This window comes from Pongo abelii, chromosome 20 (assembly GCF_028885655.2).
Source record: "Pongo abelii isolate AG06213 chromosome 20, NHGRI_mPonAbe1-v2.0_pri, whole genome shotgun sequence".
Lineage (NCBI taxonomy): Eukaryota > Metazoa > Chordata > Mammalia > Primates > Hominidae > Pongo > Pongo abelii.
Genome location: NC_072005.2, coordinates 4,248,163 through 4,273,906, shown reverse-complemented (window position 1 = coordinate 4,273,906; position 25,744 = coordinate 4,248,163). Strand labels below are relative to the sequence as shown.

Sequence of the window (25,744 nt, the reverse complement as noted above, 5' to 3'; positions counted from 1 at the left end):
CCTCCAGCACCCCAGGTGCTCCAGAGCCCAAGGTGGGTGGGACTGGCCCTGGGGCTTTTGTGCCAGTTCCCAGGTACAGGGGCTGAGGGGTGCCCTGGAGGTTGATGCCCTGCCCTGGAAGTGAGGAAGCAGAGGTGATGGTACCAGCCTGGGCACCCAACCACCCTCACCCCAGCCTTGGGGAGACCAGCGTGGCTGGCTGCTGCTTCCATTTCTTTATTACCTGAGCCCATCCAGACCCTCAAGACAACTGGAGCCCACCCTGCCCTGGAAGGCTCAGCTCCCCTGCTTGAGGATGCCGCACACCTGTTCCAGGACGTGACACAGGCTCTGGTCCTTGGGCGTCCTGCTGGCCAAGGAGATCTGAAACGAGGGGGCTGGGCCTCAGGCTGTGCCCGGGGGTCCTAGCCAGCCCTGCGCCTCACAGTCCTCCATGCAAGTCCAGCATCCTGACTGAGCCCCCCTGAGACCGAGGCACAGGGCTGGGGTCCCGCAGCACAGCCTGCTGCTTACCCAATGGGGCAGTATGTAACCGAGGGCCTGGCTCCCGGGGGCAGCGATGCTGTGTGGAGGGGTGGGGCTTACCTGCACACTCCCGATCCTGCCCCCACCTCAGCCCCTCCCTGCCTGGGTTCCAGACACCCATGGGGACACCACAGCTTCCACAGCTAGCCGAGACTGAGCAGAATGAGCCCCTTCCTATGCCAGGTGGAGGGAAACCAGGAACTACTACCTTAAGACGCTCAGGGGCGGCCAGGACCCTGGGCCCTCTGCAGGGGAGCCACTCCCAAAACCCGCTGCCAGGACCTCATCCGGCACTACTGGAGCTTAAAGCTCCACAGTCCAATCAAATCTGGCCTGCACCCTGCTGGGGTGGCCACGGGGTGACCAGGGTCAGGCACAGTCTGCCAGCTGGGCTGTCCCGGGCCCCTGAGGCCCATGGGGCTCATTGCTGCCACCTTTTAGGCTGCCCAGGGGGCCTCTCCTGGGGCCCCGTTAGGAGGTCTGCGGGGAATTGGGGCTCACCTTAAGCTTGTCGAGGTAGGTGTGCTCCTGGCTCCAGGGTTCCTGGAGCCTCACGAGGTCGGGGGAACCCTTGTAGAACTCCACCAGCAGCATCTACAAGACAGAGGAGCATGGACTCCCAGGCTCCCTCCAAGCTGGAGGTCCACCAGCCCCTCTCCTGGGGTTCCAGTCTCAGGCAGCCCTGAGACATGACATGACCCCAGTCACTAACAAACCAACCACAAAGAGATCATGAGTGACCTTAGCCAGAGGGCTCACCTAGCCTAGGTGCAGGAGGGCGCTCTCAAGGGGGAGGCAGCAGCGTTGCCCAAGTGGCTGCCACGAGAGGTCCACCTGGACCTGCACTCACTGAGCCCAGTTCTCCAGAACCACACGGGCCTGACGTTGCCCCCTGGTTCGGCCTCATCCCCAGCAGTGACACCTGTGAGGTCACAGGTTTGACGAACTAGTTTAGGTTTTGTTGGGTTTTTTCCTTGAGATGGGGTCTCACTCTGTGGCCCAGACTGGAGGGCAGTGGCGTGATCTCGGCTCACTGCAACCTCCACCTCCCGGGTTCAAGAGACTGTCCTGCCTCAGCCTCCCAAGCAGCTGGGACTATAGGCACCCGCCACCACTCCTGGCTAGCTTTTCTATCTTGGTAGAGACAGGGTTTCGCCATGTTGGCCAGACTAGTCTCGAACTCCTGACCTCAGGTGATCCACCCGCCTCAGCCTCCCAAAGTGCTGGGATTACAGGCGTGAGCCACTATGTCTGCCTCAGTTTCGTGTTTTAAATGCATGCTGAACACACAATTGTTAAGTGTTCATCCAGTTACCACCCAGAGTCCCTGGGGTTTCTCTACTGGACAGCCTGGCAGAAGAGGCCAGTGCCTTGGATAACAGCAGGTGGGGAGGTGAGGGAGGGCAGAAGTTGGAGGGGCCCTGGCAAGGGCCTGGGACTCTGTCCTGAGTGATGGAAGAAGCCGTAACCCAGGCCCCAAAGGCGCCACCAGCCATAGCTTCCCAAGCCCACCAGTGGGAAGCAGACCAACGCATCTTGTGTGCCCACCTGCGCACTGCCAGCCCCTGCCTGCCCGCCCCGCAGCGAGCTCACCATCTCGTGAAGGATGTCATTGGTCAGGAAGCTGTCCTGGACGTAGGCCATCTCCACATCCATGGGGATGCCATAGTCACTGGGCCTTTGCTGGCAGGGACACAGACCAGTCAGAGAAGCCTCACCAGCCCCCAGCCCATGGCAGCTGGGGACAACTGGCAGTGCCCGGGCTGGGAACGGGAGAGTGCACACCCCGGCTCAGCTCTGCACCAGGATTGGCACCTGGTGGTGGCACCAGGGAGGCAAGGTAGCATCCTTACTCCGGGAGAGGCCCAGAAGAGAGCCAGGGCCCTGAAATGACTTCCAGGGCTGACCTCTGACTTCAGGGCAGGATTGGGGAATGGAGCCAGGCAGGGTCACGAAGGGAGCCCACTTTGTACTAAGCAGCCAACGACACACCGAGGCCCCACACCCAGGACCTCATCAAAATATGGGCAGGGCAGCAGTCACGTCCCCGTTTCATAGACGGAGAAACTGGGGCCCCAACTCTCCAGTGGAGCCTGGAACCAGGGGCCCCTGCCTAGTCGTGACCCAAATGCCCCGGTGCTCCCGGGCCCCCCAGGCTCTCCCAGCAGCCCCACCTACCTCGGGAGGAGGCATCACCCAGAAAGGCGAGATCTTGGACTCGGGACCTGGGTTGCCAGAATAGTAAGGGGCTGGCGGAAGAGAGGGAGAGAGGGGTTGGGCCTGGGAGGCTTGGCTGGCCCAGCATCCCCCCTCCTTGCTCCCCCTATAGCCCCATCCCACGTACAGCAGAGCAGGGCGAGGCAGGGCTGGAAGCCATTGCTGGAGCCCTGCAGCCGCAGCTGGTAGTCCATCTGTGCGTCGATGTCCTGCAGAGATGGCAGCGCTGGGCTGTGCGGGTGGCTGTGGTACCAGCCCACCAGGGACAGGCCCCGTAGGAACAGGCTCTGGTAGATCTGGGGACAGAGGTACAGCTCAGGGGGCACAGGGGCTTGAATGGCTCTAGTGAGCTCATGTGGCCGGCCAGCCCTGAACGAATTCCTGCTGTGTATCAGGCCTGGGGACACAGTGATGACCAAGACAGGCCCTGCCCCCACCGCCACTGAGGCCAGTGGGAGCTGGAGAGACAGCCAACAAGTACATCTTTTAATATAAAAGATGCACCCTGTCACAAAGCCAGGACACGAAAGTCGTTTTGTTCAGTGCTGTAGCCCAGCTTACAGAATAATGGTCGCCACACAGTAAGCACTCAACAAATAGTTAAAACTAGGCTGGGAGCAGTGGTTCACGCCTATAATCCCAGTGCTTTGGGAGGCTGAGGCAGGCAAATCACTTGAGGTCACAAGTTGGAGACCAGCCTGGCCAACATGGAGAAACCCCCTTCTCTACTAAAAATACAAAAATTAGCCAGGTGTGGTGGTGCGTGTCTGTACTCCCATCTACTATGGAGGCTGAGGCAGGAGGATCTTGAACCTGGGCAGTTGATGCTGCAGTGGGCCATGATTATGCCACTGCAGTCCAGCCTGGGCAACAGAGCAAGATCGTGTCTCAAAAAAAAGGAAAAAAAAAAAAGAATAGCAGCTGGCACTTACGAGTAGTGTTTAAAAGATGAGGCCTGGCACTGAGCATTCAATATTGGCAGCCCTTCACTTTTTATTTTTTTAGATATAGGGTCTTGCTCTGTCACCCAGGCTGGAACGCAGTGGCGCCATCTCGGCTCACTGCAGCCTCAACCTCCTGGACTCAATCCATCCTCCTGCCTCAGCCTCTCAAATAGATGGGACTACAAGTGCATACCACCATGTCTGGCTAATTTTTTTTATCTTTTGTAGAGACGGGGTCTTGCTGTGGCCCCAGGCTGGTATTGAACTCCTGGGCTCCAGCAAACCTCCTGCCTCGGCCTCCCTAAGTGCTGGGATTCCAGGTGTGAACCCCCGGCGCCTGGATCTGATGGCCTTTCATTGAAGCCGCTCATTTTACAGACAAGGAAACCAAGGCTCTGAGAGGGGAGGGGGCTGGCGAGGTTTCAGCACCAGGGCTAGGAGATCCAAAAGCAGTGCTCTTAGGCTGGGCGCGGTGGCTCACACCTGTAATCCCAGCACTTTGGGAGGCTGACGCAGGTGGATCACGAGGTCAGGAGTTCGAGACCAGCCTGGCCAACATGGTGAAACCCTGTCTAAACTAAAAATACAAAAATTAGCTGGATATGGTGGCGCACACCTGTAATCCTAGGTAGTCAGGAGGCTGAAGCAGGAGAATCACTTGAATCCAGAAGGTGGAGGTTGCAGTGAGCCAAGATCACGCCCTGCACTCCATCCTGGGCGACAGAGCGAGACTGTCTCAAGAAAAAAAAAAAGGCCGGGCACAGTGGCTCACACCTGTAATCCCACCTCTTTGGGAGACCGAGGTGGGCAGATCACGAGGTCAAGAGATTGAGACCATCCTGACCAGGTGCGGTGGCCCACCCCTGTAATCCCAACACTTTGGGAGGCTGAGGTGGGCGGATCACGAGGTAAAGAGATCAAGACCATCCTGACCAACATGATGAAACCCCGTCTCTACTAAAAATACAAAAAATTAGCCGGGCACGGTAGCTCACGCCTGTAATCTCAGCACTTTGGGAGGCCAAGGTGGGCGGATCACGAGGTCAGGAGATCGAGGCCATCCTGGCTAACGCGGTGAAACCCCGTCTCTACTAAAAATACAAAAAATTAGCTGGGCATGGTGGTGGGCGCCTGTAGTCCCAGCTACTCGGGAGGCTGAGGCAGGAGAATGGCATGAACCCAGGAGGCAGAGCTTGCAGTGAGCTGAGATCGCACCACTGCACTCCAGCCTGGGTGACAGGAGAGACTCCGTCTCAAAAAAAAAAAAAAAAAACACCAACAAAAAAAGCAGTGTTCTTCATCCTTCACCATGGGGTCCTGGGCACAGAGACAGGCATGCTCACCTGCACACTTGCTGGGTGATGACACTGCCAGCCACTGGGCAGTCGCCAGGACAGCTATGTCCCTTCCCAACCCTCCCCAGAATGCCACCTCCCAGGTAGCCCCTCACCTCCTCTTCGATGGCAGCTGCAGTCTCTGCATCCCCAAGCCGGCTCCGACAAGGGAAGGCTCTGAGCACCGTCAGCACTGTGGGGAGGGGCGGCTGTGACCTCGTGACCCCGGTCCCCCAACGCCCTCGCCCACCCGGCCCTGGATACCCACTCTGGCTGTTGATGTCCCAGCGGCCCCCCAGGTAACCCACGACCTCACTCCGCGTCAGGTGGCTGTGGAAGTCCTGGGGAAGGGAGGGACGGCAAAAGACTGGCTCAGGCTGTGGCCCTGCCCCAACACTGGAGCCAGCCTGTGTCCTTATTCTCTTTTTTTGAGACTCAGTCTTGTTCTGTCGCCCAGGCTGGAGGGCAGTGGCACGATCTCAGCTCACCACAACCTCTGCCTCCCCAGTTCAAGCGATTCTCCTGTCTCAGCCTCTCAGGTAGCTGGGATTAGAGGTGTGCACCACCACGCCCAGCTAATTTTTGTATGTTTAATAGAGACAGGGTTTCAATGTTACCCAGGCTTGTCTCGAACTCCTGAGTTCAGGTGACCCGCTGCCTCAGCTTCCCAAAGTGCTGGGATTACAGGTGTGAGCCACTGCGCCTGGCCATGCACCCTCCTTCATACATTTATTGAGCACTCACAGTGTACCAGTAGCAAACAAAGCAGACAAGGTCCCAGCTGTCATGGAGCTGATACGCAGGGGAGCCCTGCCCGCTGCCCACCGACTGGGATCCCCAGGCCCCTGCCCAGGCTTGGGAGCCCCTTGCCCCTGGACAAGGTGGGCCACACACCAGCAGGAACAGCACGTTGCTGGAAACAGCCACGTTGAACGGCTGGAACTTGTTGATGGCTGCAAAGGATGTTACTTCCACCAGGGTGTGGGGGTTCCTGTAGGGGCCAGGAGGGTCGCACAGTCTCAGAAACCCCCAGGCTCTTCCCTCGCCCCACACTGACTCCCCCCACCCCACAGCTCTGAGGATCTGAGGCTCTGTCCCACCCCCCACCCCTGCCCTTGCTACCCCAAGACCAGCAAGAGATCCAGGTGAGCTGGGGCAGGGGCAGAACTTGGGGTGAGTCTGACCTGGCCAAGTCACGGCTGCCCAGCAAGCAGTAGCGGACCGGGACCCGGATCTTGCTGTCCACCCGCTTCCCTGGGGTTGTGGCCTCTGGGAGAGAAAAAGGCAGGGTCAGTCCCTCCCCAGCCCAAGTTAGAACAAACTAGGTGGCCACTGGGTGTGCTGGTGCATGCCTATAATCCCAGTGCTGAAGCAGGAGGATCGCTTGAGCATGGGAGGTCGAGGCTGCAGTAAGCTGTGATCACACCACTGCACTCCAGCCTGGGTTACAGAGTGAAACTCTTATCTACAAAGAAGAAATTTTTTTTTTTACTGGGAAGCTGAGGTGGGAGGATTGCTCAAGTCCAGGAGTTCAAGACCAGCCTGGGCAACATGATGAGATCTCGTCTCTGAAAACAAATACAAAAATTAGCCGGGCGTGGTGACGTACACCTGTGGTCCCGGTTACTCAAGAGGCTGAGGTGAGAGGATCACTTGAACCCAGGAGGTTGAGGCTGCAGTTAGCCATGATTGCACCACTGTACTCTGCCTGGGGGACAGAGCAAAACCCTGTCTCATAAAAACAAAACAAAAAAACAGGTACAGTGGCTCACGCCTGTAATCTCAATACTTTGGGAGGCCGAGGCAGGTGGATCACCTGAGGTCAGGAGTTCAAGACCAGCCTGGACAACATTGTGAAACTCCATCTCTACTAAAAATACAAAAGTTAGCCAGGCGTGGTGGCTGGCACCTATAGTCCCAGCTATTTGGGAGGCTGAGGCAGGAGAATCGCTTGAACCCGGGAGGCAGAGGTTGCAGTGAGCCGAGATTGAGCCACTGCACTCCAGCCTGGGCGACAGAGGGAGACTCCATCACAAAAAAATAAATAAATATATAAAATAAAATAAAATAAAATAAAATCCAGCATTTGAGCTTGAGAAGTCAGGCAGCGAGTAAAATTGGGCAGTGGGACTGTCTCCAGCCCAGGCCTCGCCCGGCTCCAGACTTAGGGCCCAGCTGACTCTCCATGTCTCCATCTTGGGGGCCCTAGGAGAAGATCAAGGCCCAACCTCTCCCCAGTCTCCTCCCCAACCTGAGCTGTACTTGCCCCTGTCCTGCCTCCCCTCCCCATGCCTCTCACCCGGGTGGGCAGGCTCTGAAGGGCTCTTCCCCAGTGGTCTCCGACTCTTGTCCTCTGCTGAGACCCCCGCCAGAATGTCCTCCTCCTCCTCTTCCATCAGCAACTCCTCCTCCTCCCCTTCACTGGCCGGGCTCTGGAGGAGTTAGGGGTCAGGGACAGCGGTGGGACCCTTAGCTGGGTGCCCCCCACTCTCCCTACTAAGTCCCACCCCAGCCCTTTGGCCTAAGCCGTAGGTGCCATTGCCCCAGATGACCACTAGAGGGAGGGAGCAGAGAAGGCCTTAAGCTAAGATCTCACATTTTATTTATTTATTTATTTGTAATTTATTTTTTATTTATTTTTTTTGAGACGAAGTCTCCCTCTGTCGCCCAGTCTGGAGTGCAGTGGTGCGATTTTGGCTCACTGCAACTTCCACCTCCCAGGTTCAAGTGACTCTCCTGCCTCAGCCTCCTGAGTAGCTGGGATTACAGGTGTGCACCACCACATCCAGCTAATTTTGTATTCTTAGTAGAGACAGGATTTCTCCATGTTGGTCAGGCTGGTCTCGAACTCCTGACCTCAGGTGATCCACCCACCTCGGCATCCCAAAGTGCTGGGATTACAGGCGTAAGCCACCGTACCCGGCTGACCTCGCATTTTATAATACAAGCCCTGCAACCTTTGTTGAGCACCATAGCCATTTATGCCTAGTATTCCATTATTGGAATGCTAAGCATATGGGAGCTATTTATATCCTACTGCTCAAAGTCATCGCCAAGGTTTGATTGCAAAAATTCAAAGAATTGCAACCTCAGCCGTAAATGGGTTTAAACTCTCTGAACTTTTTTTTTTTTTTTTTTTTGAGACAGGGTCTCACTGTGTCACCCAGGCTGGAGTGCAGTGGCGCGATCTTGGCTCACTGCAACCTCTGCCTTCCGGGCTCAAGCCATTCTCCTGCCTCAGCCTCCTGAGTAGCTGGGAGTACAGTTGCCCACCACCATGCCTGGCTAATTTTTGTCTTTTTAGTACAGATGAGGTTTTGCCATGTTGGCCAGGCTGGTCTCAAACTCCTGACCTCAAGTGACCCACCCGCCTCAGCCTCCCAAAGTGCTGGCATTAAAGGTGTGAGCCACCGCGCCTGGCCAACTCTATTCTTTTTTTTTTGAGATGGAGTCTCACTCTGTCGCCCAGGCTGGACTGCAGTGGCGTGATCTCGGCTCATTACAACCTCCACCTCCTGGGTTCAAGTGATTCTCCTGCCCCAGCCTCCCGAGTAGCTGGGATTATAGGCACGTGCCACCATGCCCAGCTAATTTTTTGTATTTTTAGTAGAGATGGGGTTTCACCGTGTTAGCCAGGATGGTCTTGATGGTCTGACCTTGTGATTTGCCCATCTTGGCCTCCCAAAATGCTGGGATTAAAGGCGTGAGCCACTGTGCCCGGCCGCCAACTCTATTCTTATCTGTAAAAGGGCACAATGACCTCCACCTCCATGGGGATGGCATCAGGGTGAAATGAAATCATGCACACAAAGCATTTAGCATACACCTAGATGCTCCGTTCATTGAGCGAGCTAGCACCATACATAGATGACTTTAATGTTTTTCAGTAACCTTTCCTCCCAGCCGGGCGCAGTAGCTCACGCCTGTAACCCCGGCACTTTGAGAGGCTGAGGCGGGTGGATCACTTGAGGTCAGGAGTTCGAGACCAGCCTGGCCAATATGGTGAAACCCCATCTCTACTAAAAATACAAAAATTAGCCAGGCGTGGTGGCACACACCTGCAATCCCAGCTACTCAGGAGGCTGAGGCAGGAGGATCACTTGAACCCGGGAGGCGGAGATTGCAGTGAACTGAGATGACACCATTGTACTCCAGCCTGGGTGATGGAGCGAGACTCTGTCTAAAAAAATACAAATTAAAAATAACCTCTCCTCCAGTTCTGTCCTAAACTGCCCTTGTGGAGGTGACCTCTCTGGGTCACATCTCAGTTCCTGTCCTCGTCACCTTCTTGGCAGCATCTGACCCAGCACATCCTCCTACCTACTGGGACACGGTCCTCACACGACCCCCAGATCCCACGCTCGCCTGGCTCCCTCTCACCTCCCCTGTCTCCGTTGCTGGCCCCAGGCTGGGTTTTCAGGCCTCCTCCCTCCACACCCCTCCCAGGTGGCCTCGTCCCCTCTCAGGGCTCCAAATCCCGTCTACGCCTGACATTGCCCACGGTCCTGTCTCCAGCCCAGGCCTTGCCCGGCTCCAGACTCAGGGCCCAGCTGCCTCTCTGTGTCTCCATGTGGGGGACTCACAGGGTCACACTCAACACAGCCATGCTGGGCCCCACTGAACCCCCAGATCTGCCCTTCCCACATCCCCCAATTTTGGCAGCTCCATCCACCCACTTGCTCAGGACTCCAGCATCTGATCTATCAGCAAACCTGGCGGATACACTTCCAAAAATACCTGGAACCTGCCCACTTCTTCCCTGCTCCACGGCCGGCCTGGGCCACTGCATCATCCCTCACCTGGACCAGCTCACTCACCTCTGCCCTGGTCCCTGGATCCCACCCTAACCCCCGACAGTCTAGTCCCCACAGCAGCCACCAGAGAACGCCTGTGAGCACCTCAGTCAGACCTTGTCCTTCCTCTGCCTGCAACACTCCGTGGCTCCCACCTTCCTCTAGGTCAAAGCCCAAGTTCTCCCCATAACCCACAGGGCCCCGCATGACCTGCCCTGTCCCCTTCCCATCCTCCCCACCTCCTTCTCTCCCCCTTACTCACTCAGCTGCAGCCATACAGGCTCCTCGCTGTTCCTCCAACACACCAGGCACAGGCGTGCCCCAGGGCCTTTGCAGGGGCTGTTTCTCAGAAGTCCTCATAGCTCCCTCCCTCCCTCCCCACCTTCAGTTCTCTGTTCAAATGTCACCTTCTCAATGAAGCCCTCCCCCCACCAACTACCTTCCTCCCCCACAACTCCCACCCAAAGGCAAGGATTTTTGACTTTTTTGCCCTCTGCTTTATATTCAGTGCCTAAAACAGGCCTTGCACGCAGTTGGCCACTAACTGAATACATACTGAAAGAATGGTTTCCTGTGTCATCTTAGCTAGGCAAGAGTGCCTGGGAATTTAATGGAACACTGATCTAGGCATTACTGCGACGGCATTTGTTACGTGTGATTCACATCTACAGTAACGTGACTTTCAGAAAGGACATTGCTCTTGACCAGCCTCCACGGCTCATGCCTGCAATCCCAGCACTTTGGGAGGCAGAGGCGGGCAGACCACCTGAGGTCAGGAGTTCAAGACTAGCCTGGCCAACATGGTGAAACCCCATCTCTACTAAAAATACAAAAATTAGCTGGGCATGGTAGTGGGCATCTGTAATCCCAGCTACTCAGGAGGCTGACAGGAGAATCGCTTGAACCCAGGAGGTGGAGGTTGCAGTGAGCCGAGATCTCACCACTGCACTCCAGCCTGGGCAACAGAGTGAGACTGTCTCAAAAAAAAAAAAAAAAAAAAAATTTACAAAAACAGACCCAGCCGGTCTTGGTAGCTCACGCCTGTAATCCCAAAACTTTGGGAGGCCGAGGCAGGCGGATCATCTGAGGTCAGGAGTTCAAGACCAGCCTGACCAACATGGAGAAACTCCGTCTCCACTAAAAATACAAAATTAGCCAGGCATGGTGTTGGGTGCCTGTAATCCCAGCTACTCGGGAGGCTGAGGCAGGAGAATCGCCTGAACCCAAGAGGCGGAGGTTGCAGTGAGCCAAGATCACGCCATTGCGCTCCAGCCTGGGCAACAAGAACGAAACTCCATCTCAAAAAAAAAAAAAAATAGACCCAGTCACTGAGCCACTGAGGACTCGGCAGCCTCCCCTTGAGCACCCTCACTTCCTGATTCTCCATCCCTCCCACTCGCCTTCTCCCGCCACCACTGCCTTCCACAGGCCGTCCCCACCAAAGCAAAGGAATCGTGGCTGGCTGCGGTGGCTCATGCCTGTAATCCCTGCACTTTGGAATACCAAAGCGGGTGGATCACTTGAGGTCGTCAGGAGTTCAAGACCAGCCTGACCAACATGGTGAAACCCCATCTCTAATAAACGTGCAAAAATACAAAAATTAGCTGGGCGTGGTGGCGCGCCCTTGTAGTCCCAGCTACTCGGTAGGCTGACGCAGAAGAATTGCGTGAACCCGGGAACGGGAGGTTGCAGTGAGCCAAGATCACAGCACTGCACTCCAGCCTGGACAACAGAGCGAGACTCCATCTCAAAAACAGAATTGTATCTTTTGTCCACTATCCAGAACCTCCACTCTTTCGACCCCTCTGCTGATGCAAGTAACAGTGATGACCTGCTTCCTGCTGGCACTGAGGACTGTATCCATATAAGAATTCAACAGAGGCTGGGCACGGTGGCTCACACCTGTAATCCCAGCACTTTGGGAGGCTGAGGCAGGTGGATCACGAGGTCAGGAGTTCAAGACCAGCCTGGCCAAAATGGTGAAACCCCGTCTCCACTAAAAATACAAAAATTAGCTAGGCCTGGTGGCAGGTGCCTATAATTCCAGCTACTTGGGAGGCTGAGGTAGGAGAATTGCCTGAACCCGGGAGGCAGATGTTGCAGTGAGCCAAGACTGCACCACTGCATTCCAGCCTGGGTGACACAGTGAGACTCCATCTCAAAAAAAAAAAAAAAAAAAAAAAAAAATCAACAGAAAAATGGCGGGAAAACGCTTACCACTGTCCTGCAAGAGATCAGTGATGAGTACGATAAAAAGAAACTAGTGAAGGTGTTTAAGAAGAAATTTAGGTGGGGTGCAATGGCTCACGCCTATAATCTCAGCACTTTGGGAGGCCGAAAAGGGGGGCGGATCACGAGGTCAGGAGTTTGAGAACAGCCGGACCAACATGGTGAAACCCCATTTCTACTAAAAATATAAAATTTAGCCGGGCGTGGTGGTGCGCGCCTGTAGTCCCAGCTACTCAAGAGGCTCAGGCAGGAGAATCACTTGAACCTGGGAGGAGGAGGTTGCAGTGAGCCAAGATTGCGCCATTGGGCTCCAGCCTGGACAACAGAGCGAGACTCCGTCTCAAAAAAAAAAAGAAATTTGCAATTTGCCTGCCTGCAATGATACTGTAATTGAGCATCCAGAATATGGATAAGTCAGCTGGGCTTGGTGGCTCACGCCTGTAATCCCAGCATTTTGGGAGGCGGAGGCGGGCAGATCACCTGATGTCAGGAGTTCGAGACCAGCCTGGCCAACGTGGTGAAACCCTGTCTCTACTAAAAATATAAAAATTAGCCAGGTGTGGTGGTGGGTGCCTGTAATCCCAGCTACTCGGGAGACTGAGGCAGGAGAATCATTTGAACCCGGGAGGCGGAGGTTGCAACGAGCAGAGATCGTGGCACTGCATTCCAGCCTGGGAGACACAGCAAGAGTCCGTCTCAAAAAAAAAAAAAAAAAAGACCACAATATGAAGAAGTAATTCAGCTACAGAGTGACCAGTGCAAGAACATTTGCCAGTTCCTCGTAGAGACTGGACTGGCTAAGGAGGATCATGTGAAGGGTCAAGGGATTTTTGCCACTATGCCGGGCAGGTTCATGGGTATTTTTTGTCCACTGCGCCGGGCAGGTTCATGGGTTTTAAGTGCTTGTGGCTCACTGAAGCTTAAGTGAGGATTTCCTTGCAATGAGTAGAATTTCCTTTCTGTCCTTTGTCACAAGTTTAAAAACCTCACAGCTTGTATAACGTAACCATTTGTGGTCTGCTTTTAACATGGACTAGTGTTAACTCCTTCATGCAATAAACTTCATACATAAAAAAAGTTTATAAAAACATATCTACAGGCAGCCGGGCGCGGTGGCTCACGCCTGTAATCACAGCACTTTGGGAGGCCAAGGAGGGCAGATCACGAGGTCAGGAGATTGAAAGCATCCTGGCTAACATGGTGAAACCCCGTCTCTACTAAAAATACAAAAATTAGCCGGGCATGGTGGTGGGCGCCTGTAGTCCCAGCTACTCGGGAGGCTGAGGCAAGAGAATGGTGTGAACCTGGGAGGCGGAGCTTGCAGTGAGCTGAGATCGCACCACTGCACTCCAGCCTGGGCGACAGAGCGAGACTCCATCTCGGAAAAAAAAAAAAAAAAAACATACCTACAAAAAGAAGAAAGGACATTACTCATTTTTTTTCCTGCTTTCTTTTTTTTTTATTTTTTATTTTATTATTATTATACTTTAAGTTTTAGGGTACATGTGCACAATGTGCAGGTTTGTTACATATGTATACCTGTGCCATGTTGGTGTGCTGCACCCATTAACTCGTCATTTAGCATTAGGTATATCTCCTAATGCTATCCCTCCTCCCTCCCCCCAGGACATTACTCTTGATACTATGGGTGGGCCCCATCCAATCAGATGAAGGCCGTAAGAGCAAAAACAGAAAAAAAAACAAGATTCTGCCACAAGACTACAGCACCTGCTCCTGCCTCATTGTCCTGCCTGCCCTACAGATTCCACACATGGGCACTGGTACCATCTCCATTTTGGGGTTTTTTTGTTGTTGTTGTTGTCTTGAAATGGAGTCTCACTCTGTCCCCAGGCTGGAATGCAGTGGTGTGATCTCGGCTCACTGCAACCTCTGCCTTGCAGGTTCAAGTGATTCTCCTGCCTCAGCCTCCCAAGTAGCTGGGACTAAAGGTGTGCACCACCACGCCTGGCTAATTTTTGTCTTTTTAGTAGAGACGGGGTTTCACCATGTTGGCCAGGATGGTCTCGGTCTCTTGACCTCGTGATCTGCCTGCCTCGGCCTCCCAAAGTGCTGGGATTACAGGCATGAGCCACTGCGCCTGGCCTAACATCTCCATTTCACATAAGAAAAAAAAAAAAAACTGGCCAGTGCAGTAGCTCACGCCCGCCATCCCAACACTTTGGGAAGTCCAGGTGGGAGGATTGCTGGAGGCCAGGAGACCAGCCTAGGCAACATGGTGAAGCCTCATCTCTACTAAAAATCCAAAAATTAGCCAGGTATGGTGGCATGTGTCTGTAGTCCAGCTACTAGGGAGGCTGAGGTGGGAGGATCACTTGAACCCAGGAGGTGAAGGCTGCAGTGAGCCGAGATGGGGGCACTGCACTCCAGCCTGGGCCACAGAGTGAGACCCTGTCTCAAAAAAAAAGAAAAAAACTAAGGCACACAAAGGGTCCTTGGCCAAGTTCACTCGGCTGGTGAACGCTCAGGGAACATCGATTATTATAGCATTTGAAGTTCCCCCAGTGCCCCTCTGGTCCCTGCCATCATTTCCAGCCCCCTCAGCCACCCACGACACCAGCAGGTCTTTCTTCTTGCCTACATGACATTGCACATGCCATTCCATCCTTCTAGAAAGCTCTTCCCTTCGACTTGCTCTGACAAACTCCTGCTCATCCCTCAAAGCCCAAGCTCCCATGTCCCCTCTCTCCACCCTAGCCCTGGAGGGATGGAGGAGGCATGTCACGTGGTAAGGGCTCCATCCGTGTTTGTATATATTACTATAATACCTCCTCCGGAGAGAGCTATGTCAGGCTGGGCACCCCTCATTCCACAGTGACCTGGGTGGCTTCCTGGAGGAGGCTGCAGCACGTACCTCATCAGCAGCAGTGGCAGGCGTGTGCAGCTGGTGCAGCCGGAGCCAGGTGGCCTTGTACTTGTCCAGTTTCTGGCCTTTGTACTTGACAGAGGCCCAGCCACAGCCCGACTTCTTGGCAGGGTTCACCAGCTTCTTGCAATGGGTGGCCCAGGCGCTGGGTGAGTTGAAGATCTGCCCGGTCTCCTGCCACATGATCCTTCCGTCTGGCTGCAGGTCGCCCAGGAACTTCTTCCCCTGCAGTAACAGTCACCTGGCTGGGCCCAGGACCAACACCCACCATGCCCTCTCTCCCGGGGGTCCTCCCCAGCCCCATGCTCCCTGAGACATGCCTTTACAGGGCTTCCAGGAATGCCTCTCAGGCCGGCTGCAGGGCCTCCTCAGTGCCTGGGAGTCCACTCCCACACACCTGATCAGCCTGCACGAAGCTGCCTGGCAGGTATCTGCACCCCGCCCACCATAACCAAGAAACCCCTAAGATCGGGGATAGGGTCTGTCTGTCTTGATCACTGCTGTGTCTCTAGGATGCAACACTCAGCAGTTGCTCCATCCAGAAACTCCCGTTCACCAGGTGAATAATATGCTACCATTCACAAATCAAACAATAATGACAACAGTAATAGTAATAATACAGGGCCAGGTGCAATGGCTCACGCTTGTAATCCCAGCACTTTGGGAGGCTGAGGCGGTCGGATCACCTGAGGTCAGGAGTTTGAGACCAGCCTGGCCAACATGGTGAAACCCCATCTCTACTAAAAATATAAAAATTAGCCAGGCATGGTGGCGGGTGCCTGTAATCCCAGCTACTCAAGAGGCTAAGGCAGGAGAATTGCTTGAACCGGGAGGCAGAGGTTGCAGTGAGCCGAGATCATGCTACTGCCCTCTAGCCTGGGCAACAGCGTGAGACTCTGTCTCAAAAAAAAAAAAAAAAAAAAAAAAATGCCGGGCATGGTGGCTAATGCCTGTAATCCCAGCACTTTGGGAGCTGAGGTGGGCGGACCACGAGGTCAGGAGTTCGAGACCAGCCTGGCCAGTATAGTGAAACCCCGTCTCTACTAAAACTGCAAAAAAAAATTAGCCAGGCGTGGTGGCGCATACATGTAGTCCCAGCTACTCGGGAGGCTGAGGCAGAAAATCGTTTGAACCGGGAGGCAGAGGTTGCAGTGAGCCGAGATCGCGCAACTGCATTCCAGCCTGGGCAACAGAGCGAGACTCTGTCTCAAAAAAAAAAAAAAAAAAAGTAATAATACCTACCACAGATAAAGTGCTTACCATGTGGCAGGCGCCTGCTGAGGGCTTTATTCATTTAACCCTCCCCTAATTTTCCCACGGTGGGGAAATATTCCATTTCACGGCTGGGAAACCACAGGAAGGCCGGGGTGTTGCCCATCTGACCCTGCGCGGGTGGCGGCTCTTCTCTGAGCCTGAGTTCAGAGAGGTCTGCTTTGTGGGATGGGGTGTTTGGTAATCTACATCCTCCCCAAGGGAAGGACCCATCTGTGCCTCAGATTCCTCCACATGGGGCTTGTCCCGTAACAAGAGCCTCAGTGTTCCCTCCTCCGGAGCTCCTCCTGCAGGAAAGGAGCTCTGGGCCTCAGTTTCCCTTCCCCACACTGGGGCTTGTCCTAAAGCAAGGGAGCTCTCCAGGCCTCAGTCTCCCCTCCTCACACTGGGGCTCTTCCTGCAGCCAAGGGAGCTCCGGGCCTCAGTTTCCCCTCGCCACACCGGGGCTCGTCCCTCAGCAAGGGAGCTCCGGGCCTCAGTTTCCCCTCCCTACACTGAAGCTTGTCCTGCAGCAAGGGAGCTCCGGGCCTGTTTCCCCTTCCTGCCCGAGCCGCGATGGGACGAGGGAGGCGGGGTGCTCACCAGGTAGTAGATGGACAGCACCCCGGCGCCGGGCTCCAGCAGCGCGTCTTTGAGGAGCACCCTCAGCGTGACCGCGCGCCTGGTGAGCGCGCCCCCCGGCAGGCCGCAGCCCCCCGCCCCGCTCCCGCCGCCGCCGCCGCCGCCGCCGCCGCCTCCTCCGCTGACGCTACTGCCGCCGCCGCCACTGCGTCCGCCGCCGGCTCCCGCATTCGGCCGCTCGGGGTCCTCGGCCTCCGCTTCGTCCTCGTCCTCCTCCGGCGCCTCCTCGCCCGCGCCGCCCGCCGGGGACAGTGGCTCCGGAGCTGCGGACAGCGAGAGGCTGCAGGGAGGCCGCGCGCCCCCCGGCTCTGCAGCCCCGCGCCCCGCGCCTCCGCCCCGCCGGGCCCGCTGTACCTGCCATGGCCGCGCCTCCCCGCGCCCGGAGCCCCAGACTCCGGCTTCCCGGCACGTGACGCGGCCCCGCCCCGAGGAGGGGAAGGGCGCCCCAACCATTGGCCGTCGACGGGGTCGGGGGAAGGGCTCGGCGCGCTGGGGTAGGCGGGGAAACTGAGGCCTCGGGGATGCCCACGCGAGGGAGAGATCGGGAACTCAGCCCTCTGGGAACATTCGGGAAACTGAGGCCTGAAGCACCGCTCCATGGGGACGGGGTGGTGACCGGGAGCTCATTGGTGCGAATGGGAAACTGAGGCCTCGCTGTCCAGGGATATAGGTTGCAAGGTGGAAGCCTGGGGCGGGTGCGCGAGTGGCTCAGCCTGCTGCAAGGAGAGGAGAAGCTGAGACCTGCGGTCACCGCACTTGAGGAACTCAGAGGCCTCGGCCTTTGGGACCAGGGGAGAAACTGAGGTCCGGGGGAACAATGCGGACTCCAATTGGGAACAGCCTCGCGCAGACACAGGTGCAGCCAAAGCGCCCAAGCCGGCCTCAGTCTCTAAAGAATTAACTCCCACCCTCCCGGGGCGGCCCTCGACTGATTCCATGATTGGACCGTAGCGGAACCCGCCAGCCAATGATAAGAGTCCCATTTATTTCACCCTCAACCAATCGATAGCAAGCTACTGGATTCTCGCACCAACCAATCCGTATTAACTATCTGATTACACCCACTCGGATTTGACCAATGGGCAGACGTCCATGTAAACCAATCAGTAGAAACCCTTAGTTCTGAGCGCAAACCATCAGAGGCAGGGACTGGACTCACCAGCCAATCAGCTCCGGGTATAAGGTCAGCCGAGTCCGGCCCTCCATACCCTTGGGCGGAACAGGAGGCAGGGCCGGGCTGGTTGCGCCCCAGATCAGTGCAGCCCCGGCCTTTGTTCCCTACCCTGTTTCGGGAACTTCATCCCCGACCCTGCCCTGGGACCTTCGTCCCCGAGCCCAGGCGCTGGGATTTCCCTCAGTCCCTGGCAGGGCTGAAAGTCCGGGATGGGGACTTCCTAAAGCTCCGGGACGCCGTGGGATGGGCTCAGATGCGGGTGGCTTTGCCCAGACCGCAGTCGGGAAGTGGGAACTGGACAGTAGGGGTGTGGGGGAGGCCCTCCAGGGTGCTCGGGAATGTTCTCAGGAAGAAGACTTGACATAGAGCAAGAGCTGGGTACATGTGAACTATTGTTGTTGTTGTTATTATTGTCCAGCCTAGGCACCCTTTAGGGGCCCCACCCTGACCGTCCAGCCAACAACGGGCATCCCCAAGGCCTCCAGACAGTATAGCCCAAACCGGCCGCAGTTTATTTCCCCAAGTCCTTATGCACTTTCTGTTTGGTTTTTTCCGTCCCCTGCCTTCCAAAACCCTGAGCCACACCTCCAGCCTCTTGCACCCGAATCGTGGCCATCGCAGTGGGTCTCAGGCCTCCAAACTCGTGCCCCACCCTGTCGGTCTTCCACCGTTGCCCCAGAGGGCTCTTTCTAAAATGCACCTATTACCACCTCCCTCTCATATTATTATTTTTTTCTTTTTTTTCTTTTTCTTTTTTTGAGATGGAGTCTCTCTGTCACCCAGGCTGGAGTGCAGTGGCAAGATCTTGGCTCACTGCAACCTCCGCCTCCCGGGTTCCAGCGATTCTCCTGCCTCAGCCTCCCGATTAGCTGGGACTACAGATGCACGTCACCACACCCAGCTAATTTTTGTATTTTTAGTAGAGAAGTGGTTTCACCATGTTTGCCAGGCTGGTCTCGAACTCCCAACCTCAGGTGATCCACCTGCCTCAGCCTCCCAAAGTGCTGGGATTACAGGTGTGAGCCACTGTGCCCAGCCTATTTTCTTTTCTTTTCGAGACAGGGCCTTGCTCTGTCTCCCAGGCTGGAGTGCATTGGTGCAATCATGGCTCACTGCAGCCTTGGCCTCCTGGGCTCAAATGAGCCTCTTGTCTCAGCCTCCAGAGTAGCTGGGACAACAGGCATGGCTAACATGCCTGGCTAATTTTTAATTTTTTTGTAAAAGAAGGGGATCTCAGTATGTTGCCCATGCTGGTCTCCAAGTCCTGGCCTTAAGCAATCTTCCCACTTGGGCTCCCAAAGTGTTTGGATTACAGGTGTGAGCCACCGCACCCTGCCCTCCGCTCATGCTGTAAATCCTTCTGTCGCTCCACATTGCCTTAGACAACTGCAATAAAAACTAACCACCCTGGCTGGGCACGGTGTCTCACGCCTGTTATCCCAGCACTTTGGGATCACTTGAGGTCAGGAGCTTGAGACCAGCCTGACCAACATGGTGAAACCCCATCTCTACTAAAAACAAAAAAATTAGCCGGGGGTGGTGGCGGGCGCCTGTAATCCCAGCTACTCCTAAGGCTGACGCAGGAGAATCACTTGAATCCGGGAGGCGGAGGTTGCAGTGAGCCGAGATCATGCCACTGCACTCCAGCCTGGGCAAAAGGAGCGAAACCCTGTCTGAAAAAAAAAATAAAAACAAAATAAAACAAAACAAAAACGAACTCTCTGACCTTACTTAGTATAGCTGATACTATCAACTTTATCAGACAGTTCAGTGGATGAACACATTGCCCACAGTCCCACGGCCTTTCTGTGGTTTCTAGAACACCGGTTCTGCTATGTATACAAAGTCTAGCCCTGGTAACTATTAAGGAAATTGAATTTGTAATTTAAAAACTCCCAAAAAAGCAATCTCCAGACCCAGATGTTTTCACTAAGGAATTCTGCCAAAGGTTCAAAGAAGAATTAACACCAATTTCACATAATCTCTTCCAGAAAATTGAAGGGGACACTTCCCTGTTCATTTTATGGAACTATGACCCTGATACCAAAACCAGATAAAGACGGTACAAAGAAAGCAAGCTACACCCCATATCCCTCAGGAAGACACGCAAAAATCCTTAACAAAATATTACAAAGTAGAATTCAACAATATATAAAGTGAATTATACACCATGACAAGTGGGGTTTACTCCAGGGACCCAAGACTGGTTCAGTATTCAAAATTAATCAATTGTCCACCATATTAAACAAGCTGTGGTAGGCAGAATAATGGTCTCTTAAAGATATCCACGCCCTAATTCCCAGAATCTGTGAATATGTTAGGATACATGGCAAAGGGATTTGAAGATTAAAGATAGACGCCAGGCACAGTGGCACACACCTGTAACCCCAGCACTTTGGGAGGCCTAGACTGGAGGATCACTTGCGCCCAGGAGTTCAAGACCAGCCTGAGGGCTGGGCACGGTGGCTTACGCCTATAATCCCAGCACTTTGGGAGGTCGAGGCAGGCAGATCACAAGGTCAGGAGATCAAGACCATCCTGGTTAACACAGTGAAACTCCATCTCTACTAAAATACAAATACAAAAAAATTAGCTGGGCATGGTGGCACGCGCCTATAATCCCAGCTACTCGGGAGGCTGAGGCAGGAGAATTGCTTGAACCTGGGAGGCAGAGGTTGCAGTAAGCCAAGGTCGCTCCACTGCACTCCAGCCTGGGCTACAGAGCAAGATTCTGTCTCAAAAAAAAGAAAAAAAAAAAAATTAGCCAGGTGTGGTGGCGTGCAACTGTAGTATCACCTACTCTGGAGGCTGAGGCTGGAGGATCACTTGAGCCTGTAAGGTCGAGGCTATAGTGACTCATGATCGCCCCACTGTACTCCAGCCTAGGCAACATAGTGAGAACTCATCCTTAAAAAAGGAAAATAAATTAGCTGGGTGTGGTGGTGCCCACCTATAGTCCCAGCTCTTCGGGTGGCTAAGGCAGGAGGACCACTTGAGATTGGGAGGTCAGGGCTGCAGTGAACTATGATCGTGCCACTGCACTCCAGCATCGACAACAGAACGAGACACAATCTAAAAAAGAAAACTTGCAAATGAAATCAAAGTTGCTAGTCAGCTGACTTTTAAAATAGGGAGATTATCGTGGATTATCCAGGTGGCCCAATGTAATCATTCGGGTCCATCAAAGTGAGAGAAAGGGCCAGGTGCAGTGGCTCATGCCTGTAATCTCAGCAGTTTGGGAGGCTGAGGCGGGCAGAAAACTTGGGGTCAGGAGTTCGAGACCAGCCTGGGCCAACATGGTGAAACCTCATCTCTACCACAAATACAAAAATTAGCCAGGCGTGGTGGCAGTCACCTGCAATCCAAGCTAGTCAGGAGACTGAGCTTGGACTCAGTCTCTGAACCCGGGAGGCAGAGGTCGCAGTGAGCCAAGATCATACCACTGCAGTCCAGCCTGGGCAAGAGTGAAACTCTGTCTCAAAATAGGAAAAATAAATAAATAAATGAAGAGACAGACCATGTCTCTGTCTTTGCAGATATAGCGAAGATTATTCTCCCATTCAAGTAGACTTATACATTCTCTCCGTTCTCAGTTCCACACCGGAGAGGCGGGGATTTCCTTAGGATCACTAGACCTGCTGGGCTCAGCCTCTGCCCAGCCCTAGCAGGGGAGGGAGTTGACAGGCTGACAGAGGAAACTCCCCTGAAACCTGTTTCTCAGCTTCCCGGCCCAGCTGGGACACCCACTGGAAGGAGAGGCCAGGCGGAAGACCCTGGCCCCATCATGGCCTCTGCCCTGAGGCCACCCCGTGTCCCCAAGCCTAAGGGTGTCCTGCCTTCACACTACTATGAGAGCTTTCTAGAGAAGAAGGGGCCCTGTGACCGGGTAAGGTGGGGAGGCGGGGGCTGGCCCTGCTGGGCCACCATGGGGAGCTCTGGCACCTCTCTGAGTCCCAGTCTCCCCACTCGCCAAGGGGAGCAGGGTGGGTGCTGGATGGGGCAGGACACGTGCTGGGGGGCTGGTGTGGGTTCCGGCCATCTGCCTCTCTGTGCGTCTGTCTCCTCCGTATGTCTTTGAATTTGGTTTCTTTTTCTCTTTCTCTCCCCCTGGCCCCGTCTGTCTCTCCCGATGTCTGTCTCAGTCTCTCTCTCTCTTTGTCTCAATCTTTGCTTTTGTCTCTCATTCACTCTCTTGAATACAAACAAGATCAGGGACTTCCTCCTGGAAACAGGGAGTCCTCTGACTCCCGAGCTTCCTCCCTCTGCCAGCCCAGGACAAACTCCGTGAACCTCAGCTGCTGGCCAGGACAGGTGACATGTGAGGACAGTAAGAGCTAGTGGGGGCCACATTCCACAGGACAGATAGTTGCCATGGACAGTGCGTGCATGTGTGTGTGTGTGCTTATGTCTTCCTCAGAATAAAGTCCCAGCCCCTCCGTTCCCCGTGAGGCCCTACCTCTCCTTCCCCATGCCACATATTCATTTTCTTTCTTTCTTTTTGTTAGAGACAGAGTTGCTCTGTCACCCAGGCTGGAGCGCAGGGGCACGATCATGGCTCACTGTAGCCTCAAACTCCTGGGCTCAAGTGAACCTCCCGCCCCAGCCTCCTGAGTAGGTGGGACCACAGGCATGCACCGCCTCTTCTGGCTAATTTTTATTTATTTATTTATTTTTGAGACTGAGTCTCACTCTGTCGCCCAGGCTGCAGTGCAGTGGCACCGTCTTGGCTCACTGCAACCTCCACCTCCCAGGTTCAAACGATTAAGTGATTCTTGTGCCTCAGCCTCCCGAGTTGCTGGGATTACAGGCACGCACCACCACACCTAATTTTTGTATTTTTAGTAAAGACAGGGTTTCATTATGTTGGCTCGGCTGGTCTTGTACTCTTGACCTCAGGTGATCCACCCATCTCGGCCTCCCTAAGTGCTGGGATTACAGGCATGAGCCACCGCACCCACCCTTTTTTTTTTTTTAAGATGGGGTCTTGCTGGCCAGGCGCAGTGGCTCACACCTGTAATCCCAGCATTTAGGGAGGCCGAGGCGGGTGGATCACCTGAAGTCAGGAGTTCGAGACCGGCCTGGCCAACATGGTGAAACCCCATCTCTACTAAAAATACAAAGATTAGCCGGGCGTGGTGGTGCATGCCTGTGATCCCAGCTACTCTGGAGGCTGAGGCAGGAGAATCACTTGAACCTGGGAGGCAGAGGTTGCAGTGAGCCAAGATCGTGCCACTGCACTCCAGCCTGGCAACAGAGCGAGACTCCGTCTCAAAAAAAAAAAAAAAAAGATAGGGTCTTGCTATGTTGCCCAGGCTGGTCTTAAACTCCTGGCCTTAAGTGATCCTCCTGCCTCAGCCTCCCAAAATGCTGGGATTAGAGGTGTGAGCCACCACGCCTGCCTCATTTTCTGATACAGATCAAAACAAACACCCCCAGCTCCTCCCTGCCTATGTCCCCGCCTCTGCCCCTGAGGTTCCCTTACCTGTAGTGGAGTGGACTTTCCTTCTACCTCCATACATCCAAATACTCCCAACAAACCCTTCAGAGGCAGTAGATCACTGCGGTTAAGAAAGATCATGGGGAGGCCGGGCTCGTGGCTCACGCCTGTAATCCCAGCACTTTGGGAGGCCGAGGCAGGCGGATCACCTGAGGTCAGGAGTTGAAGACCAACCTGGCCAACATGGTGAAACCTCATCTCTACTAAAAAGTACAAAAATTAGCCGAGCATGGTGCCAGGCACCTTAATCCCAGCTACTTGGGAGGCAGAGGCAGGAGAATCATTTGAACCCAAGAGGCGAAGGTTGCAGTGAGTCGAGATCAAGCCATTGCGCTCAAACCTGGGGGACAAGACTGCTCTCAAAAAAAAAAAAAAGAAAGAAAGATAATGGGGGCCGGCGTGGTGGCTCACGCCTGTAATCCAACACTTTGGGAGGCCAAGGTGGGAGGATCACTTGAGGTCAGGAATTCAAGACAAGCCTGGCCACATGGTGAAACCCCATCTCTACTAAAAATACAAAAATTAGCTGGGCGTGGTGGTATGCGCCTGTAATCCCAGCTACTTGGGAGGCTGAGGCAGGAGAATTGCTTGAACCGGGGCAGGGGGGTTGCAGTGAGCTGAGATGGTGCGACTGCACTTCAGCCTGGGTGACAGAGTGAGACTCTGTCTCAAAAAAAAAAAAAAAAAGGCTGTGTGCAGTGGCTCACGCCTGTAATCCCAACACTTTGGGAGGCCGAGGCCAGCGGATCACTTGAGGTCAGGAGTTCAAGACTAGCCTGGCCAACATATAGTGAAACCCCATCTCTACTAAAAAATACAAAAATTAGCTGGATGTGGTGGTGTGCACTTGTAGTCCCAGCTACTTGAGAAGCTGAGGCAGGAGAATTGCTTGAACCGGGAGGTGGAGGTTTGCAGTGAGCCGAGATCGCACCACTGCACTCTAGCCTGGGTGACAGAGCAAGACTCTGTCTCTTAAAAACAAAACAAAACAAAAAAGATTATGGGCCCAAATTCAGAAGACCCAGCCAGGTTCTAATCCCGGCTCCACACTTTCCTTACTCCCAGGCCTTATGCAAGTGACTTAATCTTTGAACCTTAGTTTTCTGTCTTCTGAAATAGGGAGTTAGGGCTGTAGTCACAGTTCACATGTTGAGGACTTGACTCAACGCAGGCCCCGGTGCTTCCCATGTGGAAAGTCACCTAATTCTCATGAGATCCTCCAGAGTTGGCACCATTATTATCACCATTTTACAGCTGGGGAAACAGACAACGACAACTCAAATAACTTGCCCAACAGCACATCGTGGGTACATAATGAAGCAATACGCTGTTTAATCCTGTATTGCTCTAGTCCCAGTGCCTGGAGCAGGGCTGGCACATAAAAAGCCTTCAGTAAATGTTAGGTAAATGCATGTGTGTATCTGTGCATGTGTCTATGGAGGGACAGGTGGATGGGTAGATGGGGGGATGAGTGGAGGCTTGGTGAATAGATGTGGGCTTGATGGTGGCTGAGAGGATGTGTGGGTGGATGGATAAGTGCATATACAAGTGGGTGGATGGATGGATGGGTGAGTGGATGGATGGATGAGTGGGCAGATGGGTGGGTGGGTGGATGATGGATGGATGATAGATGGATGAATAGGTGGATGCATGATGGAGGGATGTATGGATGGATGAGTGGATGGATGTATGGATGGATGAACGGGCAGATGCGTGGGTGGGTAGATGGTGAATGGATGAATGCATGGATGGATGATGGATGGATGAGTAGGTGGATGGATGATGGAGGGATGCATTGATAGATGAGTGGATGTATGTATGTATGGATGGATGAGTGGGTGGATGGATGAGTGAGTGGATGGATGGATGATGGAGGGATGGATGGATGGATGGATGGATGAGTGGGTGGATGGATGATGGACGGGGGGTGAATGGATGGATGATGGAGGGATGGATGGATGGGTGGATGGATGGGTGGACAGATGGATGTGTGGGTGGATGGATGACTGGATGGATGCTGGGTGAGGTATGTATTGATGAATGAGTGGATGGATGGATGATGGATGGTGGGTGGATGGATAGATGAATGGATGGGGGTGATGGATGGATGGGTGAGTGGGTGGATGGTGGGTGGATGGATAGATAGACGAATGGATGAGTGGATGGGTGAATGGTAGGTGGATAGATGGGTGGGTGGATGGATGAATAATTGGATGGATGGATATGTGGATGGGTGGGTGGGCGGATGGACAGA

At 54.3% G+C, this 25,744-nt stretch overlaps 2 protein-coding genes across 11 annotated transcripts in view; one reads left to right on the top strand and one right to left on the bottom strand.

Annotated features, from left to right (window-relative positions):
- Nucleotides 1-6: 6 nt before the first annotated feature.
- The window catches only part of MPND (MPN domain containing), a 25,911-nt gene continuing 173 nt past the window's right edge, over nt 7-25,744 (bottom strand). Inside the window, exons 1-13 of one of the 7 annotated variants that reach the window (XM_024237166.3) lie at nt 17,174-17,279; nt 16,781-17,082; nt 14,915-15,151; nt 7,320-7,452; nt 6,205-6,289; nt 5,915-6,011; nt 5,289-5,361; nt 5,137-5,213; nt 2,870-3,038; nt 2,704-2,774; nt 2,119-2,208; nt 1,027-1,119; nt 7-363 (exon numbers count right to left, since the gene is read on the bottom strand). In XM_024237166.3, coding sequence (XP_024092934.3) covers nt 277-363; nt 1,027-1,119; nt 2,119-2,208; nt 2,704-2,774; nt 2,870-3,038; nt 5,137-5,213; nt 5,289-5,361; nt 5,915-6,011; nt 6,205-6,289; nt 7,320-7,452; nt 14,915-15,151; nt 16,781-17,082; nt 17,174-17,180 — 1,521 coding nt within the window. In that variant the 5' untranslated portion in view covers nt 17,181-17,279 and the 3' untranslated portion in view covers nt 7-276. Of the gene's footprint in view, nt 364-1,026; nt 1,120-2,118; nt 2,209-2,703; nt 2,775-2,869; nt 3,039-5,136; nt 5,214-5,288; nt 5,362-5,914; nt 6,012-6,204; nt 6,290-7,319; nt 7,453-14,914; nt 15,152-16,780; nt 17,083-17,173; nt 17,280-25,744 lie in introns of those variants that run through there. The other 6 variants (XM_054539382.2, XM_054539384.2, XM_054539383.2 and 3 more) reach the window with 6 other exon arrangements.
- STAP2 (signal transducing adaptor family member 2) overlaps nt 21,622-25,744 on the top strand; it is a 15,024-nt gene continuing 10,901 nt past the window's right edge. For 2 of the 4 annotated variants that reach the window (XM_024237063.3, XM_054539381.2), the window contains exon 1: nt 21,625-21,879. In XM_024237063.3, coding sequence (XP_024092831.2) covers nt 21,778-21,879 — 102 coding nt within the window. In that variant the 5' untranslated portion in view covers nt 21,625-21,777. Of the gene's footprint in view, nt 21,880-25,744 lie in introns of all 4 variants that reach the window. The other 2 variants (XM_054539379.2, XM_024237062.3) reach the window with 2 other exon arrangements.